The 24,466-nt window shown below is 35.5% G+C and overlaps 1 protein-coding gene across 1 annotated transcript; it reads right to left on the reverse strand.

The window, feature by feature from the left end:
* Positions 1 to 21: 21 nt before the first annotated feature.
* On the reverse strand, positions 22 to 23,235 carry PYROXD1 (pyridine nucleotide-disulphide oxidoreductase domain 1). Its single transcript, XM_045554228.1, has 12 exons — positions 23,050 to 23,235; positions 20,882 to 20,962; positions 18,378 to 18,497; positions 15,420 to 15,548; positions 12,730 to 12,803; positions 10,273 to 10,433; positions 9,482 to 9,582; positions 5,314 to 5,449; positions 4,337 to 4,449; positions 3,619 to 3,741; positions 1,214 to 1,351; positions 22 to 417 (listed from the first exon to the last, which is right to left on the reverse strand). Exons 1-12 carry the CDS (start codon positions 23,134 to 23,136, stop codon positions 169 to 171), a joined length of 1,512 nt encoding a protein of 503 aa, XP_045410184.1. The 5' UTR covers positions 23,137 to 23,235; the 3' UTR covers positions 22 to 168.
* Positions 23,236 to 24,466: the final 1,231 nt, after the last annotated feature.

The raw sequence follows: 24,466 nt of genomic DNA on the forward strand, positions 1-24,466 counted from the left end.
TAAATTATTTGAACTTAATTCGTACTTAGGAATTTATTTTTTTATACTTTTCCATTAATATCATTATCATTTCTGTATTCTTAACTTAGTGTAGTCATTCCTTTTATTGACTTGTGATTTTTCTTGTCTCATTTGGAACTTTATGTGATTCTTGAAGAAATTCCCTTCTTAGTCAAAATAATCTTCTATATCAATATTTGGATCTAGCAGATCTTCTCCATATGATGAAAGATTCATTTGGTTTAAAATTAAGTTTTCAAATGTTTCTTCTAAATCAGTTTCACCAATTAAGACAGCTCCCATCATTCGCCCATTTTGCATGACGACTTTGATATATTCTTGTCCTTTGGTACATCTCAGCATTAATTCATGATCTGAACCTAAACCCTGTGCGTTGTATTTTCCCAGCAATACAACCTAAATATAGGGATAAAACAGTTATCCTCGTGAGTGCCAAAAAGGAAACATAATGTGTAGTTATTTTGTGTCACGCTAGAATAGACAGCAGAAAAATTATTTAATAAACTTTTACAGCTAAAAATGTTATTGGGGACGATTCCAAAGAAACATCTGAATGGCATGCATTAATTCTAAAGAAAACACTACCACACAATCTACATTAACATTAAAAATATCTAGTGAATATATAAAATATGTAAGATGTGGACTACATTAGCCTAGAGTCATGGTTTAAAGATTTAATAAGGTAATGAATAGATCCTTCATGAACAAATTACTTAACTTCCTTGAGCCTTGTCAATATGTTTCTCTTTTTTTGTAAATTAAGGGAAAAAAAAAAAACCCGCCTCAGTGCAGTATAAAGAGGATTAAATAAAATAATATGTATCGGCTAGCACCTCGCTCATTTTTGAGTACAACAGTTGTTAGTTCCCCTCACAAAGAAAGGATCAATCTCAAGTAAAATTTAGAAATGCACCAACAGGGAACAAATCCTGGAGATTTTTCTTTTTCTCTTAACTATAAAATAGTATAATGGTAAGCTGGGTAGTGATTACCAGATGATCCTGATCATCTTAATTTCTAATTAAGATCAGCAGTAATATCAGGTATTGATTTGCAAAAAATGAAAAAAATATTTTTTGAAAAATGATTAAAACTATTTAAATTTATATTCAAGTGAGAAAATTAGATGATCTATCAGAGTTATAAGACTAACAAGCAGAAAAAGCATTAATATGTTTAACTATCTTACCTTATAGTTAAAAAATTTTGTTACATGAGCAAACAGTTCAAAGCTGAAATCCATGTCAATAGATTGTCCTAAGCTAGCTGCAGCCATGCACTTTGCTGCATACCATCCCATCTGTCTGGCCTGAGTCCACAGCCTCATCTGAAATAATGAAAAAAATGTCATAAACTATCATTTTTCATTATCATTATTTGAAAAATGTTACCATCTTAACCTCATAAACTCCCTTACAGGTATTCAATATTTGACAGTCCTTCTATCATCTTTGCCCTACAAGTAGCCACCAATGCACCCTAATCAGACTGATGGTATTTTTTAAATTCTATCTAAATTACTATCTTTAAAATTAAAGGATGACACTAATCTTATATGTTTTAATAGAATCTCTATTAAATATTATGAAAATATTTTAAGTTATACCAGGTGAGAAACACATTTTAATTAACCAGTCCCCTCTTTAAAGTTTGTCATTATCAGTAATAGAGATGCCAAACTATCACTAAGAAATTTGTTCCATTTTTCAGTAACCTTCATTTTTAAGCGCTAGTAAAGGCTTGCCGTGCAATTATCCAAAGATCGGACAAACAGATCAGCTGGCGCCCGGCCCTAAGATATCTTATCAGATTCCAGCACCTGATTCTGAGAAGTCATTTAAATTTTTCCCCATAGTATTAATTTCCCCTCTGTTTTTGTTTCATTTCTATAAAGTTTTGGGTTTCCCTGTTATAAAAAACACTGGCTTTGGAAGTCACAGTGGATTTGAGTATGAACTCTTCTACATATTTAACTTTTCTGAGCCTCAGTTTCTTCATCTGAGACAAATATAACAACATCTACCCCATGGCTATTAGGAAAATTAAATAGCTTAGCCTATAATAAGCAATTAGTTTCCTTCCACCCTATGTGTGTGTTTATGTACCTAACTAATGGTGTCTTTTGTGGGCATGGACATGATTATGGTATTATTTTTGCTTTGAGCATTTCTAGTAGAAGTGATAGATTTTTTTATTTAGTCTCCTCTCTGTAAAAGAGGTAGATTTGATGATGTGAAAGGCAGTCTATGGCAAGGAAGCAGAGTAAACTGAGCATAGTAACAACTTGAGAACAGCTAACAGAAGTGGCCTGCATCTTGGGCTATATAAAAATAAATTCATTAGCATCCTTGTTACTTGTGCAAATTAAGAAATACGGTCTACTAGATTCACTCAAAACAAGGGACACCTATTTAGTTTTGGCTATGTCTTCCCTGTATCAGATTATAACATGCATTAAAGATATAATTTATCCTAGAGGGTTTAAAATGTTAAAAAATTCCCACAAACTCCCAGCTACTAATTGAAAGCACTCTTAACTATTGATGTCTCTGCTGTCTGTAAAAATACAAAATGATGAAGCTGCTTAAAATATTTAGTTCTTCCACTACTTTACACTCCACAGTTAACTGGAATGAATAATCCCTAACTGTGGAGCTGGTCTTAGCAAAGATAAGCGTTAACATCTACCTAGATCTCTACCCCTCCTAAGACCACCTCACTTCTGGTCATTGTCTTTATCTTCTAGTATTTTTGTTGTACCATTAGAAGGATGTAGGCAATGCTATGAGGTGCTATGAGGGCAGGAGGAACTGTAGATCCAGGTGGGAGTTGTTAAGGCTGAGGAAAGTGGTTCACTAGAGGAACATTTTTCAGTAATAATTACCACAGGACAGAACAGGTTCATCCAGGAACAGAATGTTTTGTCTACATGATTTATTATCTCAGTAGTTTGTTTGTTTGTTTGTTTGTTTTAAATCTAAAGCTGTGCTGTCCAATACGGTAGGCCACTAGCCACATGTAGCTATTTAAATTAATGAAAAGTTAATAAAATTACAAATTCAGTTCCTCAGTTACATTAGTCACATTTCAACTGCACATGTGACATATGGCTAGTGTGACATCTTGACTGGATGGATGGTGCAGGATTATAGAACATTTCCATCATCACAGAAAATTCTACTGGACAGTGCTGATACACATATGGGAATGAAAAACAAAGTAATAGCCCATAATTTCTTTTAATTAAAAGATATCCCACTCTACCACTATATAATAACTTATCAACAAGGAAAAAAATTCTGGTCTTTTTTTAAATATCACAAAACAACTCTGCAGTAGCTTCCTACTTAAAGTAGGAAAGTTGGAAAACCAGAAAGTTGGGTTTGTTGGTAGCAACCACTTTATTTTCAGATGGGATCTCTGATAAAAACATGTGATCACCGGTTAAGCCCAAGAGTTTGAGGTTGCTGTGAGCTAGGCTGATGCCATGGCACTCACTCTAGCCCCAGCAACAAAGTGAGACTCTGTCTCAAAAAAAAAAAAAAAAAAAAAAAAACCAAAAAAAAAAACATGTGATCACATACGCTAGCTCACCTGCTGCCAGACTGGGCTCGGTTGCCAGGATGCAGTGCAGATGTCACCTGCAGCGTAGACATCAGGAAGGGATGTGTGCATATGATCATCCACTTTTAGTCCACCATCGTCTCCTAGATCAAACTAAACAATGTTCCTCATAAGCATAAGCAGTAAGGAAATGCAACATAACATTTCATACTAAAGTAAAAGAATAAATCAAATTTTTATACCTTGGTATGCTGATCTTTAATGAGGAACTGAAAAATAGCTGTAAAGTTTAAACACCTAAGCTGGATTTCTACGGATCAAATTTCTACTAAGACAGACTCATAAAATTCTTAGAATTTCAACATCAAAAATACTCAATAACCATATGACTACCCTATTCATAATTACAAAAACACTCCTCTGTTTTTATAAGCTTCGAATGCTAAAAAGCAAAAAATACAAGATGTTTTCTCTAAAAGAATCACTTTTGAGAATTCATAGGAGCTATCAGTCTCTTGCCAAGTTTTAGATTAATAATGACACTTAAGCTAGGATGTTAAATGCTTCAGGATTTTAAGCAGTAAAGAATACTATAAATCAAGACTTGAATATAAGCCAAATTGTTTCAACCATCTTAAGTTACAGTTTTGTACTAAAATAATGAATAATTTTTTATGCTTGAGAATTAGAGATCTTCATAAAGAATACTTTAAAAATATTCATAGCTGGACAAATAATTTCACCTTACACTGTTACCGTGCAGAAAAGGTTCTATATTTGGTGTAACTCCTGTAGCACTGACAATGAAATCACAGCCATATATCTTTCCACTGGTCAATTCCACATATACGGGCCACATCTCTAAAAAAAAAATAAAAAAAAAGATTTTATTCTCAAATGTAATCATCACCAAATGTCCTAGCATTATGTGAATACAATAACTAGAAACAAAGAAAGAAAAAAGAAGGCAGGAAATGACTTTATAGCAATACCCCTTAATAATTTTTATAAGGCACAGCTGCTATAATAATTTTAATGCAAGCAACATCATCTCCTTGTTTTGGGCATAATTAAAAAACCAAGTCATTCTAAATGTTTTTCCTTCAATTTGGACATGCAAATTTTTACAAAGTAAATTAAAATTGATAATCACTTTCTAAATTAATTCTTCAAAAATTGTTACTAATACTTCACACTCCACTTAGTGTTTAGTACAACTAGGTTATACTCACTTTTTAATGTTTGCCCTCACTATTCATATTCAAACTCTAACACTCCCTTTTCCTATGAAAAAATTCGAAGAATTCAGAACAATGGAATATTTTATACACTGGTGGCTAACCGTATTTCTTTAAAAGATGGTAGTTCTCACAGAAAGTGTGGAACAGGAGTTAGGAAATATGCATTTGAGTCCTAATATATACATTTCAGTCTGATTTTGGAGAAGTCATTTCACCTTTGAGACCTGCAGGTTTCTGTTGTTTTTTGATCTGCAAGATATTCTGATTGATGGTCAAAACACTAGGAACCCTATGTAAGATGCAAAGCCCTATACAATTTAATTTATTAGAAAACTTAAAGAAGTGACTAAATTTTATTAATTATGGTTTTATTTTTATGTTTAAATTTTATATGGAAATTTGAAGTTTTTAAATATAATGTAGCAAGTTTAAATTATTTTCCTTTTAATTAAGTGGTTATATATTTTTTTATTTCACCACTTACCTTTATCAGTTGTAACTGACTTCTCATGATGGTCTCTTGGAAAAGGCAAGGACTCTTTATTTAAAATTCTAAATTCTTTCTGAAAGTAGATATTCTTTACTTCACATGTAGTTTCAATGTGAATCTTATGAGAAAACTAAAAAAAAAAGAAAAAATACTGGTCACCATAATACTTCAGAAAGAATGACTTGGGTTATTGATGATGAAGAAAAAATTCCTAATGTAAGTTGCAGAAACATATGGAAAACATAATTCTTATAATATAAATAAAAACACATTGGGTACTCCCAAATAAGCCTCTCAATTTCTATGCATGAAAGGAGGAGAAATTCATTCAGTACTTAAAAGATCTAGAAGTTGCATTGGCAAAAAGTATGAAGGGCATATTTTTTAGTTTAAGCCTCACTGATGATTACACATATACTTTTTTTTTTTTTTTTGAGACAGAGTCTCACTCTGTTGCCCTGGCTAGAGTGCCGTAGCGTCAGCCTAGCTCACAGCAACCTCAAACTCCTGGCCTCAAGCAATCCTCCTGCCTCAGCCTCCCGAGTAGCTGGGACTACAGGCATGTGCCACCATGCCCAGCTAATTTTTCTATACATTTTTAGTTGTCCAGTTAATTTCTTTCTATTTTTTAGTTGAGACGGGGTCTCGCTCTTGCTCAGGCTGGTCTCAAACTCCTGACCTCGAGCTATCCTCCTGCCTCGGCCTCCCAGAGTGCTAAGATTATAGGCGTGAGCCACCACGCCCGGCCTTACACATGTATTTTTAAAAAATTACAATGGTTATGGACTACTCAGGGAAAAACTTACTCAGGGAAGATCTATCATTGTCATATTGTAGAACCTTAGTAAAAGGCCAGGTAGACAGTAGAAATTCAATAAATGTTTACTGAACTAAACTGTTGAAGTTCTTGGGTTAAATATACAACTAATTTTAGGATCTGAAGGTGTGGAAAGAAAGGCTTTTGCATTACTTCTATCACAAAATTAAATATACCATGTAGTCAGTCCTACTCTGCCCTATCTAAAGCCGAAAACCAAAGCTTTAAACAAATCACACACGGTAATGAAGGACTGCATGTGTGCTTCGCACTTTACTTACATTTACCAGATTTATTATAAAGGATATAACAAAGAAGAAATAACACAGGACAAAGCATATGAGAAGGCGCATGGAGCTTGCGTGCCCTTTCCAGGCTTGCCACCCTCCAGGAACCTCCATGTGTTCAGCTATCTGGAAGCTCTCTGAATCCTGTCCCTTTGGGTTTTTATGGAAGCTTCATCACATAGGCATAATTGATTAAATCAATGGCCATTGGTGTTCAACCTAACCTTCAACTCCTCTCCCTTCCTAAGAGACTGGGGGAAGAGGGGCTGAAATGTTTGAACCCTTCAATCTTGCCTTGGTCTTTCCTGTGACCACCCCCAACCTGCAGCTATCTAGGGGCTTCAGCCACTAGTCAATTCATTAGCATAAAAAAGACATCACTTTGGAGATTCCAAAAATTTTAGGAGTTGTGTGTCAGAAAAGACCAAATACAGGCATACCTCCTTTTACTGCACTTCACTTTATTCTGCCTTGCAAATATTGCATTTTTTATGAATTGAAGGTTTGTGACAACCCTGCCTCCAGCAAGTCTACAGGTGCCATTTTACCAATAGCATGTGCTCACTTTGTGTCTCTGTATCACATTTTGGTAATTCTTGCAATATTTCAAACTTTTTCATTATTATTATATCTGTTATAGTAATCTGTGATCCGTGATTGCTGATGTCACTATTGTAATTGTTTTGGGGTGCCAATAAATGTTCTGTGTGTTTCGCCTGCTCCACTGATAGGCCATTCCCTGTCTCTCTCCCTCTCCTTGGGCCTCCCAATTCCCTGAGACACAATAATACTGAAATCAGGACAATTAATAAACCTCTAAGTGGTCTCTAAGTGTTGAAGTGAAAGGAAAGGTTGCATGTCTCTCACTGTAAATCAAAAGCTATAAATGATTAAGCTTAGTGAAGAAGGCATGTCAAAAGCTGAGAAAGGCCAAAACCTAGGCTTCTTGTGCCGAACAGCCAAATTGTGAATGCAAAGAGAAAGTTCTTGAAGGAAATTAAAAATGCTACTCAAGGATCATATGAATAATAAAAAAGAGAAACAGCCTTCCTGAGAAAGTTTGCATAGTATGGATAGAAGATCAAAACAGCCACAACATTCCCTTAAGCCAAAGCCTAATTCTGAGCAAGGCCCTAACTTTCTTCAATTCTATGAAGGCTGAGAGAGGTGAGAGAGCTGCAGAAGAGGTGGAAGCTAGCAGAGGTTGACTCATGAGGTTTAAGGAAAGAAGCTGTCTCTATAACATAAAAGTGCAAGGTGAAGCAGCCAGTGCTGATGCTGAAGCCATAGCAAGTTACCCAGAACACCTATTAAGATCGTTGATGAAGGTGGGTACAATAAATGACAAATTTTCAATGTAGATGAAACAGCCTTCTATTCTAGAAGAAGCCCTCTAGCACTTTCATAGCTTGAGAGGAGAAGTCAACTCCTGGCTTCAAACTTTCAAAGGACAGGCTGACTCTCTTGTTAGGGGTTAATGTAGCTGGTGAATGGCTGTTAAAGCCATTCCATTTAACATTTGAAAACACCTAGGACCCTTAAGAATTGTGCTAAATCTACTCTGCCCCTGCTCTATAAATGGAAAAACAAAGCTTGAATGACAGCGTATCTGTTTATAGGATGGTTAGTGACTATTTTAAGTCAACTGCTAAGAATGCTCAGAAAAAGATTCCTTTTAAAATATTACTGCTCATTGACAATGCATCTGGTCACCCAAGAGCTCTGATGGAGATATACAAGGAGATTAACATTGTTTTCATGCCTGCTAACATAACGTCTATTAATCTGCCCATGGATTAAGGAGTCATTTTGACTTGCAAGTCTAATTACATAAGAAATACATTTTGTAAAGTTATAACTGCCATAGATAGTGATTCCTCTGGTGGGTCTGGGCAAAGTAAATTGAAAATCTTTTAGAAAGGATTCACCATTCTAGATGGTATTAAGAACATTTATGATTCATGGGAAGAGGTCAAAACATGAACATTAACAGAAATTTGGAAGAAACTGATTCCAACCCTCATACGTTATCCATATTGAGAGGTTCAAGCCTTTAGTGGAGGAAATAACTGCAGATGGGGTTGAAACAGCAAGAGAACAAGAATTAGAAGTGGAGCCTAAAGACGTGACTGAATTGGTGCAATCTCATAATAAAACTTGAACGGATGAGGAATTGTTTCTTATGGATGAGCAAAGAAAGTGGTGTTTTGAAATGGCATCTACTCTTGGTGAAGGTGCTGTGGGCATTGTTGAAATGACAACAGAGGATTCAGATTACATACACTTAGCTGATAAAGTAGCCACAGAGTTTGAGAGGACTGACTCCAGTATTGAAAGAAGTTCCTCTGTGGGTAAAATGCTCTCAAATAGTATCAAATGCTACAGAGAAACCTTTTGTGAAAGGAAGAGTCAACTGATGTGGCAAACTTCCATTGTTGACTTATTTTAAGAAATTGCCACAGCCACTGCAACCTTGAACAACCACCACCCTGGTCATTCAGCAGCCATCAGCATCGAGGCAAGACCCTCCACCAGCAGAAAGATTACAACTTACTACAGGCTCACATGACTGTCAGCATTTTTTATCAAAGAAGTATTTTTTAAATTAAGGTATGTATTATATATTTTTTAGACATAATGCTATAGTACACGTACAGATTATAGTATAGTGTAAGCATAACTTTTATATGCACTGGAAAGCCAAAAAATAGTGTGACTCAGTTTACTGTGACATTTGCTTTACTGTGACATTTGCTTTATTGTGGTGGTCTGGAACTGAACCTACAATATCCCTGAGGTATGCCAGCATATATTTCACAATATCACACCTGGAGAGTTAAAAAAGAAGGCTGAGAGCCAGTCTTAGATGAATTTGATATTCACCCATGTTTGGTGGGCAACTGGGCCATGGGGCTTTGAAGTCCTTTCCTAACCCTGTGTATTTTAAGTAAAGTGACCTAGCAATTCTTTGACTGTATGTTTGTAACCAGTCTTTAACAAATGGCTCAAGAATTTAAAATTACATCTAGACATGTTTAATCAGTATATGAAAACATACCTCTTTTGTTCCTTTAAGATTCAAGCCTTCATGCCAGTCTGGTCCCAAGGCACTGCCTACATTATCAGCTTCAGCTTTGGTTCTTACTTCCTTTTTCCTTCCTAAAGAGATGAATCAAACGATATATAAATTGCCAGGCAGAGAATTATGCCTTGAAGTTTTTAGGCAATGTAATATACATACATATATACATACAGCATGACTATACTATGTTATCTATATTAATCATTTTATTCATTATTATATTTTCTGATGTAGAGCTAAACAATGGATGATCTTTCAATTGAATGTTGAATATAAAAACAGCTTACCTTTTGGATGTTACACTGGTTAATTTGAAGGGTAAGAAGATTAACTGTCAAATTTTCAAAATTTTCTCAATTTGTAACACCTTGAAACCTTACAAAATTCTTGTTGAATTTTGTAAGCTATGATTTTTGTAATGCTATTAAACTAAAAAAAAGTGAAGTTTGTTATTAGTTTTTAAGTGCATTACATTTTTTACAAAATTGCCTTAGGTGTTGCCCAATTGTAGCATCTGTTTACAAAGATGCAGATGGCTGGTTTACTTAATTCACTTTAAATTTCCCATTGTAATTGTGTGTGTGTATGTACACATATATATACACACACATGTATTTATATATGTTCTAGAAAATCTGAAAACTTCATGTGCAGGTATAGAAATACTGTCCATATTATCTCCCAAATATTTTTACTAAATTTTCTTATAGCCCTTTTCTATAAAAATAGTTTCATCTGAGAATTAATGAGCTAGATGTCATGCTTACCTTCAGTTGTATATCTGGTTCTCTTGTGTGCAATTTTAGCCTCTGGTTTTTCAGCAATGAGCTTTGAAGTCAAGAATTCAGCTGCTCCTGCATCAAAGAAAGTGTTCCCTATAGCTTTATCTTTAATGGCCCAGATCACTTCACAACCTTCAATTTCATACCTAAAAGGAATGTTAAAGTTACGTAGAGTAATTTCAAAAGTTTAAGTAGAAATCTTTGTATCTGCAAATCATAACTATCTCCTAAAGCAAAAGTGCACAACACATTTTAAGGCAAATTGGTTAAGACTGATTATAAAGAGGAATATCACATTATTTAAGGATATTAAGAGTTAGCATAAAATACTAAAAGAAACTTAACCAGTTTACTGAGGGAACCTATGTGACAAATGTATGAAAATCACATAAAATTTCATTATAATGAATGTCATTTGAAAATGTTCAATTTCTCCAACATAGTTATATGAATGTTCCCCAGGGTTCCCAGGGGTAAGCAGTGCTTTGTTTATCTGGTTATAGCACAATTAATGATGGATGGTGTGTATAGCTGCAATGTTGAGAACTGTTCATTTCTTTGGGAACAATTTTTTTTTATACTCAAAGCACCACATTATGGAAAGGGTTAGAAAAAGTACAGAATTAGAGTTATAAGCTAAAACCTTGATTTTGTTATAAAATAACCATTACCTTGCGTGTAATGACCTTTATCATAGAAATTCCCAAACCATCTAGCTAAAGAAAGATCTAGTTCACACAATGATCAAGGATATTAGAGGAAGAAGGGCAGGGACATGGTATATATAAGCCACCTTCTATTACTGTTTACCATCTAGTCAGAGCTCCTGGGCATCTGATGTTTTATTCCTAGGTTTGGACACTGAGAATGAGCATGTGGTTTTCTTATTATTCATTTCACAAAGTCCCTGAAGTCCATTATAATTAAGGGGATCATAAAATTTATCATCCAACCTGGGACATTATTTGCTATTAATAATTGTTTTGGTACAACTGGTATAAAGGGGGATAATCCCAGACTAACAGGACACATGGCCATCCTAACTATAATATGATTTTACCTGAACTTGCAATGGGAAGAATACTGTGTATTAATTTTAAACATTTCTTTATAGTACAAAGTATTGCCATCTTTATTTCGTAGACTGATATAATGTAACAGGTTATAGGACTTTTCAAGACTAATCAATAAATACATGATAGAAAAAAGAAAGTTTAGCACATCTGACTCCAGGTCATCCAATATTCATACTTTTTGACATATGGTAAAGGAGCCTCTTACCTCACTTAATAAGCCTTTGTGTTTCCTGTTCTCCTGTGCCAGTAACCATTTACAGTCACTAAATTTCAGATTATTGGGAGAACTTTCTACTTTATGCTGCTCAGGTCATGTAGCACTGCTGACCAGCAGGAAGGCGCAATATACACACACTTGGTAATACATTTCATATTTCGATTTGCACATAGGCATATAGTTATCAAGAAATGCTTTCTTTTTATACGTTGGAAATTTCTATCATTTTTCATGTTTTAAAGTAATATAAGTGGCTAGTAGGCCAAGTTATTTATAAGTAAACACAAGTAACTGCTATAACTTGCTCTACCACACAGGATACCCTCTATTCCTCCTACTTGAACTATGTGCGCAGCAAGATGCAGAAGCTTGCAGGGGAAATACTGCTTTCATTTATAAGACCACTTTAAAAAACAGAAAACAGTGAAGTATTATATAGTTTTGTGAAATTATGAAAACTATCTGTTTGAAAAGGAAAGGATTAACCTACACTTGGAAAGAAGAAAACAGTAATAACTAAAAGAAAATAAATACTGAAGAAAGTGGCATTCATCTCAGTGGAACATGGGTGCTATTAAAGAGTAGAAAGGGTTTGGATATGTCACTTTTCATCATGACAGACAAAGACCTAGTACTTCAGTGGACCTAAATTCAGAGAATAACATTATGTGGGACCTTTCTTAAACTATCAAAGTGCTTACTAAAAACAAAATTATGAGTTTTATCCAATTATACAGTCTTCAGTCTCCAACCTAAAGAAAATGAGGAACAGGATTAAATGTTGTAAGACATTTTTAAACATAGGGAAGTTTTTAAATGTAAATAATAATAATTATTATAATATTAAGCAATACTTTTGGTGATAGCTAATGGAGAAAATCTGTCACACGTATGCAAGGATTTGAAGCCATTTTATAATAAATATGTACCTCCCACCTCTTGGCCCATATTTTGGTTTTGACTCTAATTTTCTATAAAGAAATTTCTGCAATTATGGAATCCATAAAAGCTAAAACATAAAGTGGATTTTTCTCCTTGAAAACGTGACAATTATATTTGTCTTTGATTTTCAGGATAAAAGATGCTTTCTAGTCTGCCAATAATCACATAAATCACACAGTAATTGTTAATATTTTAAAACATACTTACACTAATTCAAGTGCAATACCACCATTCCCTATGATCATTATTCTCTTAGCTTTGGTCAGCTGTTTCTGAAATTCCTATATTAAAAAGAAATTCCTAAATTAAAGAGAGATCATGTTTTGTAATAGTGGACAACACCCGAAGAGGCTTCACTGATAATATTCTAAAAATGTAATTATTTCATCAAATTTATAAGGGAACAACAAAGTAAGTCGCACTTTCCCACTCTGCCAGGATGCATCCTCCAAATTAATATTACAAATATCCCCCTTTATGTTCCATCCCAAACTGCCTTTATAGCAATGCCTCTCCTGATTTTCCTTGCCTTTTATATCATTACATTTAGAGTACTTCAGAATTTCAGCAAGAGGCACTGTTTTTAGTTTGCCACATTCTCAACTATATCACCAAATCAATTATTCTTTCTTTTCTCCTAGACTATCAGTTGACATGTTTCCTTGGAGTCACTAAACACTTAAAACTCTCAGGAATGAGAGGCACTGCACAGTGGTTAACGGCACAGATTCTGTAGTCACCAGCTCTGGCAGTTACCAACTGGACGTCCTTGCGCAAGGTGCTAACCTCTTGGCACCTCTGTAACTCCTAAGGTTTCTGTAAGGATTATGTAAAATGATGTAGATAAAATTGTGGGGGAAAAGGGGTTTTCAGGCATATAATAATATCTAACATTTATTGAAAAACTGTTATTGCCATTATAAGACAGCTAATTGATGCCTGCAGCCCCCAGAAAAAAGATCACGATGAGCTTGGAGAAACTTGTGGTAATTCCTATGGCACTTTCAAAAGTACAGAATAGTCTCATTGCTTCAGAATGACATCTGAACAGAAAAATTCCTTTTCCTACTAAGTTACTATTTCTATTAAATTGACTCCAAAACTTAAAATATTCACTGATATTGACTTCTTTAAAATTCTATTTAAAAAAAAAAAACCCTGAAGTTAATTTTAATTTGTTCTTCAGTGATGGTACTGCAATTTAAGAAAGATCTGTAAAGGCCAGGTGTGTTGGCTCACACCTGTAATCCTAGCATTTTGGGAGGCCAAGGCAGGTGGATTACTTGAGACCAGGAGTTCGAGAATGGCAAGAGTGAGACCCCATCTTTACAAAAAATAGAAAAATTAGCCAGGCATGGTGGTGCGTGTCTGTCATCTCAACTACTCAGGAGGCAGAGGTGGGAGGATAACTTGAGCCCAGGAGTTTGAGGTTGCAACAAGCTATGACGATACCACTGCCCTCTAGCCCAGGTGACAGAATGAGACCTTGTCTCAAAAAACAAAACAACAACAACAAAACAGAAAAATCTGTAAAGAGCAGTGGACATAGAGATGAAAGGCACATGTTTAAATTGCACATCTGATAAACTTTATAGCAATTTAGTGTAGGTAAATACTTAATCTCTCAATCTCAGTTCCCCATTTGTAAGTAGGAGTGATAATTGTCACATAGTATTATCATGAGGATTCAATGAGTTCATGTATGCAGAAGGCCTAGCTGAAACAGTTATGAGCCCAGCCTCTGATAATATGAACCTAAAATACTTACAAGAAAATAATCAAATTCTTTTTGTTTTCTCTAAATTCCTAATTAAAAGAAGAATAGGCTGGAAAAAACATTAATTTTCAAGAATATACAGTATTATATAATGCAAAATCATCATCTCATGGGACAGAACAACAAGCTTGAGGTAAGACAAAGTACTGTGAAACCAGGAAAAGATTCTTGACAATAAGGATTAATGAACCCTGAATAAAATTACCAAAAGAAGTTATACAATGCTCCATATTCAGAAGTTTCACCTTACTGGGATAGTTTATCACTGTTTTAGGGCAGAGGAATAAGCCAAGGGACTTTTTCAGTTCTATGATTCTATCATGATTTCATACCACCACAAAGATCTTCTGAATATTAATTTCTTTGTTAGGGGCTGGGCACGGTGGCTCACGCCTGTAATCCTAGCACACTGGGAGGCCGAGGCAAGCAGACTGTTTGAGCTCAGGAGTTCGAGACCAGCCTGAGCAAGAGTGAGACACTGTCTCTACTAAAAATGGAAAGAAATTATTTGGACAACTAAAAATATATATAGAAAAATTAGCTGGGCATGGTGGCACATGCCTATAGTCCCAGCTACTCTAGAGGCTGAGACAGATTGCTTGAGCCCAGGAGTTTGAGGTTGCTGTGAGCTGGGCTGACGCCATGGCACTCTAGCCCGGGCAACAGAGTGACACAGTCTCAAAAAAAAAAAAAAAAAAGGATAATTTCTTTGCTGGGGAATAAGATGAGTAAATTTTGGATATGCTTTACCATTTTAGAAAAAGATTGTTAACATTATTCAGTTGCAAATCATATATTCCCAAAATAGAGTAACAAATATGTGTGTAATGTAAGTTGTAACATTCAGCACAGGCATTACATTTGGGGTATCTGCTAACCAAAAGAACACAGGACATCAGCATCAACTAAAAAAACAAGGAAAAATATCAACTGAAACCAAACTGAAATTTGTAGTAATAAAACATTACAACTACTCTGGTTTACGGGTCATGAAACAAAAACCTCCCTTCTGCTACTATAGTTTAGAATTTAACATTATAAATGGAACACTTTCCTTCAGATGTAGAAAACTCTAAGGAATCTTCAAGTTCCCTTCCCATGACCTAAGCTTAAGTGTTACCTGAGCACTGTCTGTATCACGGATTCCTAATACGTAAGGATTTCCTTCACATATCAGTTTTGGTTTAGCTCCAGCACACAGACAGAGTTTCTTATATAAATGCTGATTGCCATCTTCTGTTACAATGCACTGCAAACACAGAGCCATGAAAGGAAGAGGGGAAACAAATTTATACATGGGTACAATTTCATTTGAAAATAAAAATTCAATAAGACATAAGCAAAAAATAATATATTAAGGTTGCCTCTTGGTGGCACTCAATGCTTTGATATAGCAATTACAAAACTAAGCATGAGAATACATTCTCTATCCAGTGATTCTTAATCCTTTTAGGGTCATGAACCATTTTGGGAATCTACGAAAACTTGTCTTTCTCCCCTGGAATAAAAAGGTACATCCACACAAAGGTTTGTATTAATTAAACTTCAGGGAATCTCATGATGCTTGAAAAAGGTATGTTGACCTCAGGTTAAAAATTAAACTTTAAGTTTTAAAATTGAGCATTCGTATCATGTTATACTTGAGACAGGCCTTGATGAAGATTTCTCATCTCAATGGAAGTTACTGTAAGAAGACCTAGTGATTCTAATATATCATACTCTAATATCTGTTACAAGTACAGGAGAGTACTGGGTAGTAGAAGAGTTTACAATATGTTTTCTTAATCTAAAAAGATTAAGAGTACTAAAAGCAGTATTTATATTCTTAAGTACGAATAACAACCACCTGACTAGCAAACTAAATGCTTTTGGGGGATATTTTAGTATAAGTGAAAAACATGTTAACCTTTAATCCTAGCATGTGTCAGCTTTAAAGTTATTTATATTAATTTTTAATAACGAGTCTAAAAACATTAGAGATCTATTGGTTTTATTCTTTAATACTGAATGAAAATCTACATGTAAGCACTAGACTTTAGAAAGTAAACATAAGTACATGCTACTATAAGAAATCTGCCATCTGACTGGGTGTGGTGGCTCACACCTATAATCCTAGCACTCTGGGAGGCCGAGGCGGGTGGATTGCTTGAGCTCAGGAGTTTGAGACCAGCCTGAGCAAGAGCAAGACCCCGTCTCTACTAAAGATAGAAAGAAATTATCTGGCCAACTAAAAAATATATATAGAAAAAATTAGCTGGGCATGGTGGCGCATGCCTGTAGTCTCAGCTACTCGGGAGGCTGAGGCAGTAGAATCGCTTAAGCCCAGGAGTTTGAGGTTGCTGTGAGCTAGGCTGACGCCATGGCACTGACTCTAGCCCAGGCAACAAAGTGAGACTCTGTCTCAAAGAAAAAAAAAAAAAAAAGAAATCTGTGCCATCTATTTGATTTACAAAGCTTGGCAAATCATATCATAGCACTTAATACCCACTGAGACATTTATAACCCAACTTAACTCTTCAGCTGCATAAAAACACATAAAACCAACAATCTAACATAGCATAATTCACATAGAAATTTTATATAAAATTTTTAAGTTGGTCAATTATGGGCACTGAACAAACAAAATAATTTGCATTTATTTACTGTAAATGCACAAACAACACAAACATAAAAACTCTTTTCATTAGCTATTGCTAAATTTTTGTCAGTAGATACTATCTCTAATTCACTAAAAGGTAAAGGACGATGGATAAGAGAATAGACATGCACTGCATGTGGGATATTTTTCAAATGGTAATGGAAGGCACTCTGATTCATTCAAATGTCTTAATATGTCAATTTCCTCACCATTCATTTAGTATACTTCTGAAAGCCCACCTCAGTTTGCAAAATTAATTGACATGGATGTTCTTTGGAATATGTATTACTACTGTAAGTATTAGGAACTTACTCTGGTTTTGTGATTCAAATTTTTTACTTTTTTCTCATAAAACTCAGTACTTTCTCTTACTTTTTTTCCTCTAAAATTATTTGTTTCAAATATGGTGTATATATGTTTTCTCCCAAAGGGACAACTCATAAATTAGAGCTGCCTTACAGAAGCACCTACAAACCCTACTTCCCACCTTGCCTAAAGCTCATTTAAAGATATTATAAATCATCTGACAGCATCCTTTCCTGAGACTGCCTTATTCTTTCTCCCGTGCAAGGGGTTACTGAGTCCTGCTGAGTCTATAGTAGAAATCTCACACAAATCTGGGATATTCTTTCCAACTACATTGTCTCTGTCTTAGTTTAGGCCTTACATCATTTGAGATTATTGCAAGCATCTCCTAATTGGTTGTTGGCTACTAGCCACTTGCTCTACCTCAGTTCATCCTCAACATTGCTGTCAGATATATATTCCTAAAAAAAAAAAATAACCCAAACCCTATTTTATCATCACTACCTCCCACTTACAATCACTTTACAATTTCTCCTGAATATAAAATATATTCAACTTCATACCATGACTTAAAAAGCCCTTTAGAATCTTATTTACTTATTTCTCTAGCTTTCTTTGCCAATGTCCTTTACTTATTCACATCCCAATCTCTTTGACATCCTCATTATTCCTCATACCCGTTTTCTTTTCTTTGGATCTTTGAACATTCAGTCTCCTCTTCCTAGAATGCCCTTTTCCACCTGGAGCACTCTCAATTCACTCATCTTGTAACCCCCAACTCAAATATATTACTCCCTCTGCGAAGTCTTCCTAAATCACTAATATCAGAGCTTTGATAATATTTTAGTTACTGTGCATCTCACATGTCCATATAATTGTAGTATGCATGTCTGTATTCCCTATGACACTCACAGCTCCGAGGGGCAGGCAACTTGTTATTCCTACTGTATCCCAGCATCAATGCAGTACCCAGAATACAGTGGACACTCACAAATATTAATATAATCTGAAACGTGGAAACTTTATATGTTAGGGATTTAAATAGTGGTGGTAGTAGAAGTGGGATCAAAAGAAGGCAGGCAAAACCTCACCAAGATTTAACAATGGAAAACGTCATTAAGAAAAATATCTTACATGTTCTTCACTCTTTAGTTGCTTTACTCCAGATTCTATAACCTTAATGTTGGGAAAGCGATCTTCTAACATGGTACTTGATTGTTCTTCAACATCAAATTCTTCCAATATTTTAGAAATCTGTATTAGATCAAAGAAGTTAAAATGTTATTTATTTTAAAAATATTGTCTTTTAAGAATCTTAAATAAAAATACTTTCATTTGTACCCATATACTGCTGTTTCATGTTTATAAAAGAAGAAACTTACCTGACTCTATCATGTATAGTAGAAAGATGACTAGACTCAGCATTTTAAGACTTGAATGCAAATATTAGTTCTGCCACTCCTGGGCAAATTACCTGAGTCACTGAGCTTGTTTCCTGGCCTGTAAAATGAACACTACACCACTTCTCTACAGTTTAACCATCAGCTTATCTATTTCCTTATCCTTCTAGCTTTCTCTCTCCACAGACTAGCTAACCTTATTATGACGTAATCTTTGAAGTCTTCTTTCCTTTTCTCTAAAACCAATGCAGAATGCTCTTGTACTCACTATCCTTCCTTTCCAGCTAAAATTCCACTGTGGATCATTTCCTCTTTTGACCAAAACCTATTATCTCCTTGCTCTCTTATTCTTAACTATTAATTAATCTGAAAAGCCCTAACCATAGATCTACCTACCTAGTTTCTTAGTCCTATACCCAGTTTGCTATAGAAGGTCCACACATCCTTACAGATTGATATCTGACCTTAGCTACTCCTTAAACACTGTATGGAAATCCTACCACATGGCACTAACAGTTTTTCAAATTTTTTGGTCTCATGACCCCTTTACATTCATAAAAATTATATAAGAACCTACTTCTTGGGTTATTTTAAGGACTAAATAATATATTTAAAATATTTAATATTTATAAGACTGCTTAGTGCATAGTAAGCACTCCATAAATAATGGGTTATTATTACTCTTATTTTTTCTCTTTTAAAAATTACACAAATCATGAATGCATGTTCTTTTAAACACTAAACAATACACAATATGGTGTAAATGTTAAAGTCCCTCTTCACCACTCTCTAAATCTCACCTCCCATCTCTCAAGATAATCCATACTGACTTTGGTCTTATGTTCTATATTTTTAATCTCTCTATCTTGTGTGCCTAGTACATTGATTGATATGTAATACAGGTGTTCAATAAATAAAAGGGTGCCATTTCCTACTGCTGACACTTAGAATAACTGACATTCGTATGTTTGTTATTAATATTTCAGTGCATTTTCACATATATTAATACATCTTAATAAGCTCACAACTCTGTGTAGTAAAAAAGGAGGATATTATCCTAATATTACAGGTGAAATAACTAAGATACAGAGGTTCTCCAAGGCTACAAAACCAGTAAATAACAGAGTCAAGTCTAAAACCCAAGTTTTTTTCCTTTTACTGTACATAAATTACGGAATTGGTAAAAACTAGACAGAGGTCTCATAGCTCTAGTTAATATTACACCAAATGAAGTCTTCTGGAAAGATAATTATTACACCCAGCTATCCATCTTCCACCTATGTATGTTCTCTTACCCTCTAATTAAATATATACTTTTTAAAGATTAATAGCTATAATTTGTTCTCTGCTTCTCCAAATTCTGTAAGTCTTTTGGCTGCACATAGATACTAAGATATCTTATGCCACTTTAGATCAGTTATAAAGGGACAACATGATATATGATACTAAATTACCCTTGGCCTTAGGGGTTTATAACATGAAAAAGTTATATTCTATTATCAGAATATTATAAGGGAAGACTTGTATTAAATGAAAGACTATGGTAGTGTATTCACTAAAGGGTGGAAAGAAAGATTAGAATTTATGTTTACCATTTAAAAAATTTCATTTTTTTGCACAGGTTTTAAAACGTTTGTAATTATAGCTGTTGTTCATACATGTACACATAAATTATACACATTCACATATATGGATGTGAGTGCAAAACTTTTTAACAGCTAAGGTATGGGATCAAAAAGTTTAGAGGCCGCTCTTCTATGATACTATGACCCAACTGATGTTAGACCCCTATTATAATCCATAATATAAATTCATGGAATTACAAAGTATTCTGACATGCTTATTATACATCTGAAACACTAATTATTTACAAGTATAAATTGACTTGGAAATACTTTTATTCCAATTTATAAACACACATACAGTGGAAGGGGGAAATATAGAGAGACAGAAATACCCTAAAAGACTTCAATTTAGGAGTTTCCTAGACCTGACATCACACTGTTCACCATTTCATGGGTAGGGGTGTATGTGAGGTAATGCGTATGTTAAGTAGCTTGATTTAGCCATTCCACAACATACACATATTTCAAAACATCATGTTGTATAACATATATATAATTTTCACTTGACAATTAAAAAGGGAAAAAAAAAAACCACTACAATAACCCTAACTGCTATTTAAGTTATTGTAAGTCTTTCAAATTAATATTAACAAAGTTATACAAAGATTCTTACCTGCTTGAAATTTGTAACTGCTTTAATAACAGGAGAAGCTGTTACCAGGAGAATATCTTCTGATGGAAAGTGAAGAGCCAACTTATTTTAAAAAAGAGAGAAAAAAATATGATAAATAAATTTAGGCATTGGTATACATGGTGTGTGTGGAGGGGTGTGGGGTGGAAATAATGAAACTTTAATAATGTAATCAACCCAGGAAATTAAAACTCCACTGGTCCTCATCTAAAGGTCTCCATTATTTTGGGTCTTACTAATATTTATGGGGCAGTGGTGAGTAATATTAAACTCTGATATTGAGAAAATGAATAACACCTTTACCCTAAACACTAACAAAGACTTTCTGAACAAGAAAAGTGATATAAAGAAGAATCCCTTATGTACTTCAACTATTTGGTACACCAATTTAGAGTTACCATACAGAGGATTAGACGAAAACTAGCCTCCTAATTAACAGTTAAACCAACTTCTATTTATTTTAAAATAATATTTAATTTGCCTTAGATGGGATGAAATTAAAGCAAACCCTCAACATTAAACACTTGGAATCTTAGTCTAACTTTTCCTAAGCCTTGATACTATTCTGCCTCTTCCAATCAGTGTATATTCTGGGAAGACAAAGCCATTTTAATAACAACTTTAACAAAATTTAGAGGTGTAACTTGCTATTGTTTCATTATTTTCCTCTAGCTACAACCTCTATTTTTCTCATTTTGAAGTTCTTGAAAGCACTTTCTTATCTCAAGGTCTGGTTCCTCCACCAACCTCTCTAATCTGGCTTCCATCCCTACTCTACCACTAAAACTGAGCATGTTCAAGTTTCCTGTCCATCCTCAAAACCCATGGGATTCTTTTTAGCCTCACCTTACCTGAACTTTCTATAATATTTCACAATATTATTATTCTGTCCATCTTTTCTTTGTATATTCTGTAATTTATCTCCCCCGTTTCTGTTTCCACTTCTAGATCAGGTCCTCAAAATTTCTTTATACTACTGAAATCAACTTCAAATTGGCTTTCCAGTCACATATATTAACCAGTTGCCTCTGCCCCAAATATAACTAATCATCTTTCAAAAATTTTCATTTGATAACTTTACTCCACTGCTCAAAAACATCTGACTACTTGTAAATTCTTGTTAAGTTCTTAGCGTGACTTACAAGACTATGACCTGGTCTGTGCCAACCTTCGCTGCTTCATCTGTGGTCACCTCTCCCAAGCACTATGCGCTTTTAGCTTTGCTGCTCCCAGGTGGTGCCAGGCTTTTCCACTGAAGACTACACTGTTAGCCTCCCTTTCAAATGTCTTTCTTTTCTTCTCTACCTGGCGAACTTTCACTCATTCTTTGATAATGAGATTAAGGGATACCTCTTCCCTAATTCACTCCCTACCAACTTTTTAGGCACCCCACCCTAAAATAACAGCTCGATGTCTCTTCCACTAGACTGTGAATCCCTAGCACGGGGTACCATGCTGTTTATATCTTACTACTCAGCCCTTAGTAGTGTGCCTGGATCATAGGTATTGCTGACTTGATAAATAAATGGAAAACACACATTCAAAGATGAAAAGTTGAAAAACTCTTGAATTTCTTGCACTATTTATGATATCAGTGATTGCTTATGTTTACTTTTTATCAACAAAATAATCTAGTCCTTGGGTCAATCTATTCATCATAACCAGAAAAGCACTGCCCAGGTGCATTTAATTCTTTCCTGATTGTTTTCCAAAACATTACTAAAGTATGTTCTATCTTGGGAGTTCAAAGTACAGGAAACTTACGTAAGGGTTTATTATTCCCTAACGACTTGGGAACTATCTGGAAACTGAACTCAATCAGCTAAGACTTGGGGGTTGAACTTTCTCTGCAAACACAAAGCGCTCTTGTCTGCTCTGACATTACACTAGGATCACAGCCTGCTTCCGCCAGCTTTGGCTTCTCCGCTAATAATTTGCTCCCCACTCCTCCCTGCGCCTGACATAGAGCTTGCGAGGTTCTAACGACACCACCTGGAGGCCACCACGCAGTTCCTAATGCCTTCGAGCAAGCAGGAGCGCGGAGGCAAAAGGGAGTCGGCAGAAAAACGAGGTCGGGGGCGGAGGGGAGGCCTCCGGCGCCGCCGCCTCTGGGGTCGGGGGAGAAGCGGAGCCGCCCGCGCGCGCCCTACCTGCTCCGCGCAAGTGACGCCCGCGATGCCGCCGCCGACCACCACGAACTGCCCCGCCGCCGCCGGGGGAGGGCGCGCTACCTCCATGCTCTCGGAGGCCTAGTGGCTGACGGAGGGCTGCGCGGAAGCCGCGCCAGTTTGTATTAAAGGCCAGGGAGCTGCGGGGGCACGGCTACTTCCGGTGCCGCCACTTCCGGTGCCTGATCAGAGACTCCGACCTACGGGTGCCCCGGAGCTCACACTTAGTCGTTTCGCGGATCTGCCGCTTGCCGCGTGTTTTAACCACGGAGGCGTCTCGTCGTTCCCAGGGCTTTGTATAACTGTTATTACTACGCTGAATAGAGCCGTCCCACGAAGATTTGATAGAGAAGGCAAAAAATGAAAACAAAGTAAAGGTGATGAACTGCCGAAAGAAGTTTGGCCAATTGCTTGTCTTAAACATAGATAATTCTCACGGGACAGAGCATGCATAAAATAAATGAATTGCTCTGAAGTTCTATTTGCTCCTGCAAAAAATTAGACGTGGGCGCAGGTCTTAACCTCTTAGTGGTAAAAGGAGCCTTCGAGAACATGCTGCCACCTACTCCTGTCGTTTTTGTGCACGAGGAAACAGACTGTTTTGAAAACCACTTGACTGTCGCCCTTCACCTAACAGCCCAAGCACAAGCATTCTTCATGACCAGGCAAAGCAGCCGCTGAATTGTCCTCTGATGACTTATGGCTTTCATTTACAATGTAAACCTAAGCTAAGATTTCAGTACTGTAGAGTTGCTCGCCGTTTTGTCAAATCACACGAATATTTCAACTGTTTCCAATAAATAACAGCATGTGTGAGAGCTGAATGAAATATTCCCAGTCTTAATTTTACTGTTAATGCCTTTTTGTGGTGTTCATTTGTTTTGAGAAATGGCTAAATTATTTTTATAGCTATTTTTTACTATATTTACTATATTATTTTACTATTTACTATTACCTTTGCTGTCTCATGTAATAGTAACACTTTCCCTAGGAGTTGTATTGTAATATTAAGGTACTATCTCTCAAATGGCTCACTCTAAAACCGGTAATTACCCTTTTAATTCTTTAAATTCTGAGAATAACCATTCTATATGAACAGGAAAACCTAGTACCTATCTAATTACACATATTTACTGATACCCATAATAATCATTGTAGTTTGATTTACTAAGTTAAATGTGAGTCTAATTCCTGTTACTAGTTTAGACAACCAAACAAAGCATTTCTAGGAGGAGGAAATAGTACTTTAAGCCTATTTATGTCTAATCTTGCTTCTCCAGTTTATTTTCACATGATCTCACTCACACTTTGCTCCATTCAGACTGAACTACATTTGCAACTCCCAGGATATGACATTTTATTTCTTTTCTGAGCATTTCCACATATCTTTTCCCTAACT

The sequence above is a fragment of the Lemur catta genome, chromosome 6 (assembly GCF_020740605.2).
Source record: "Lemur catta isolate mLemCat1 chromosome 6, mLemCat1.pri, whole genome shotgun sequence".
In the NCBI taxonomy this organism is placed as follows: domain Eukaryota; kingdom Metazoa; phylum Chordata; class Mammalia; order Primates; family Lemuridae; genus Lemur; species Lemur catta.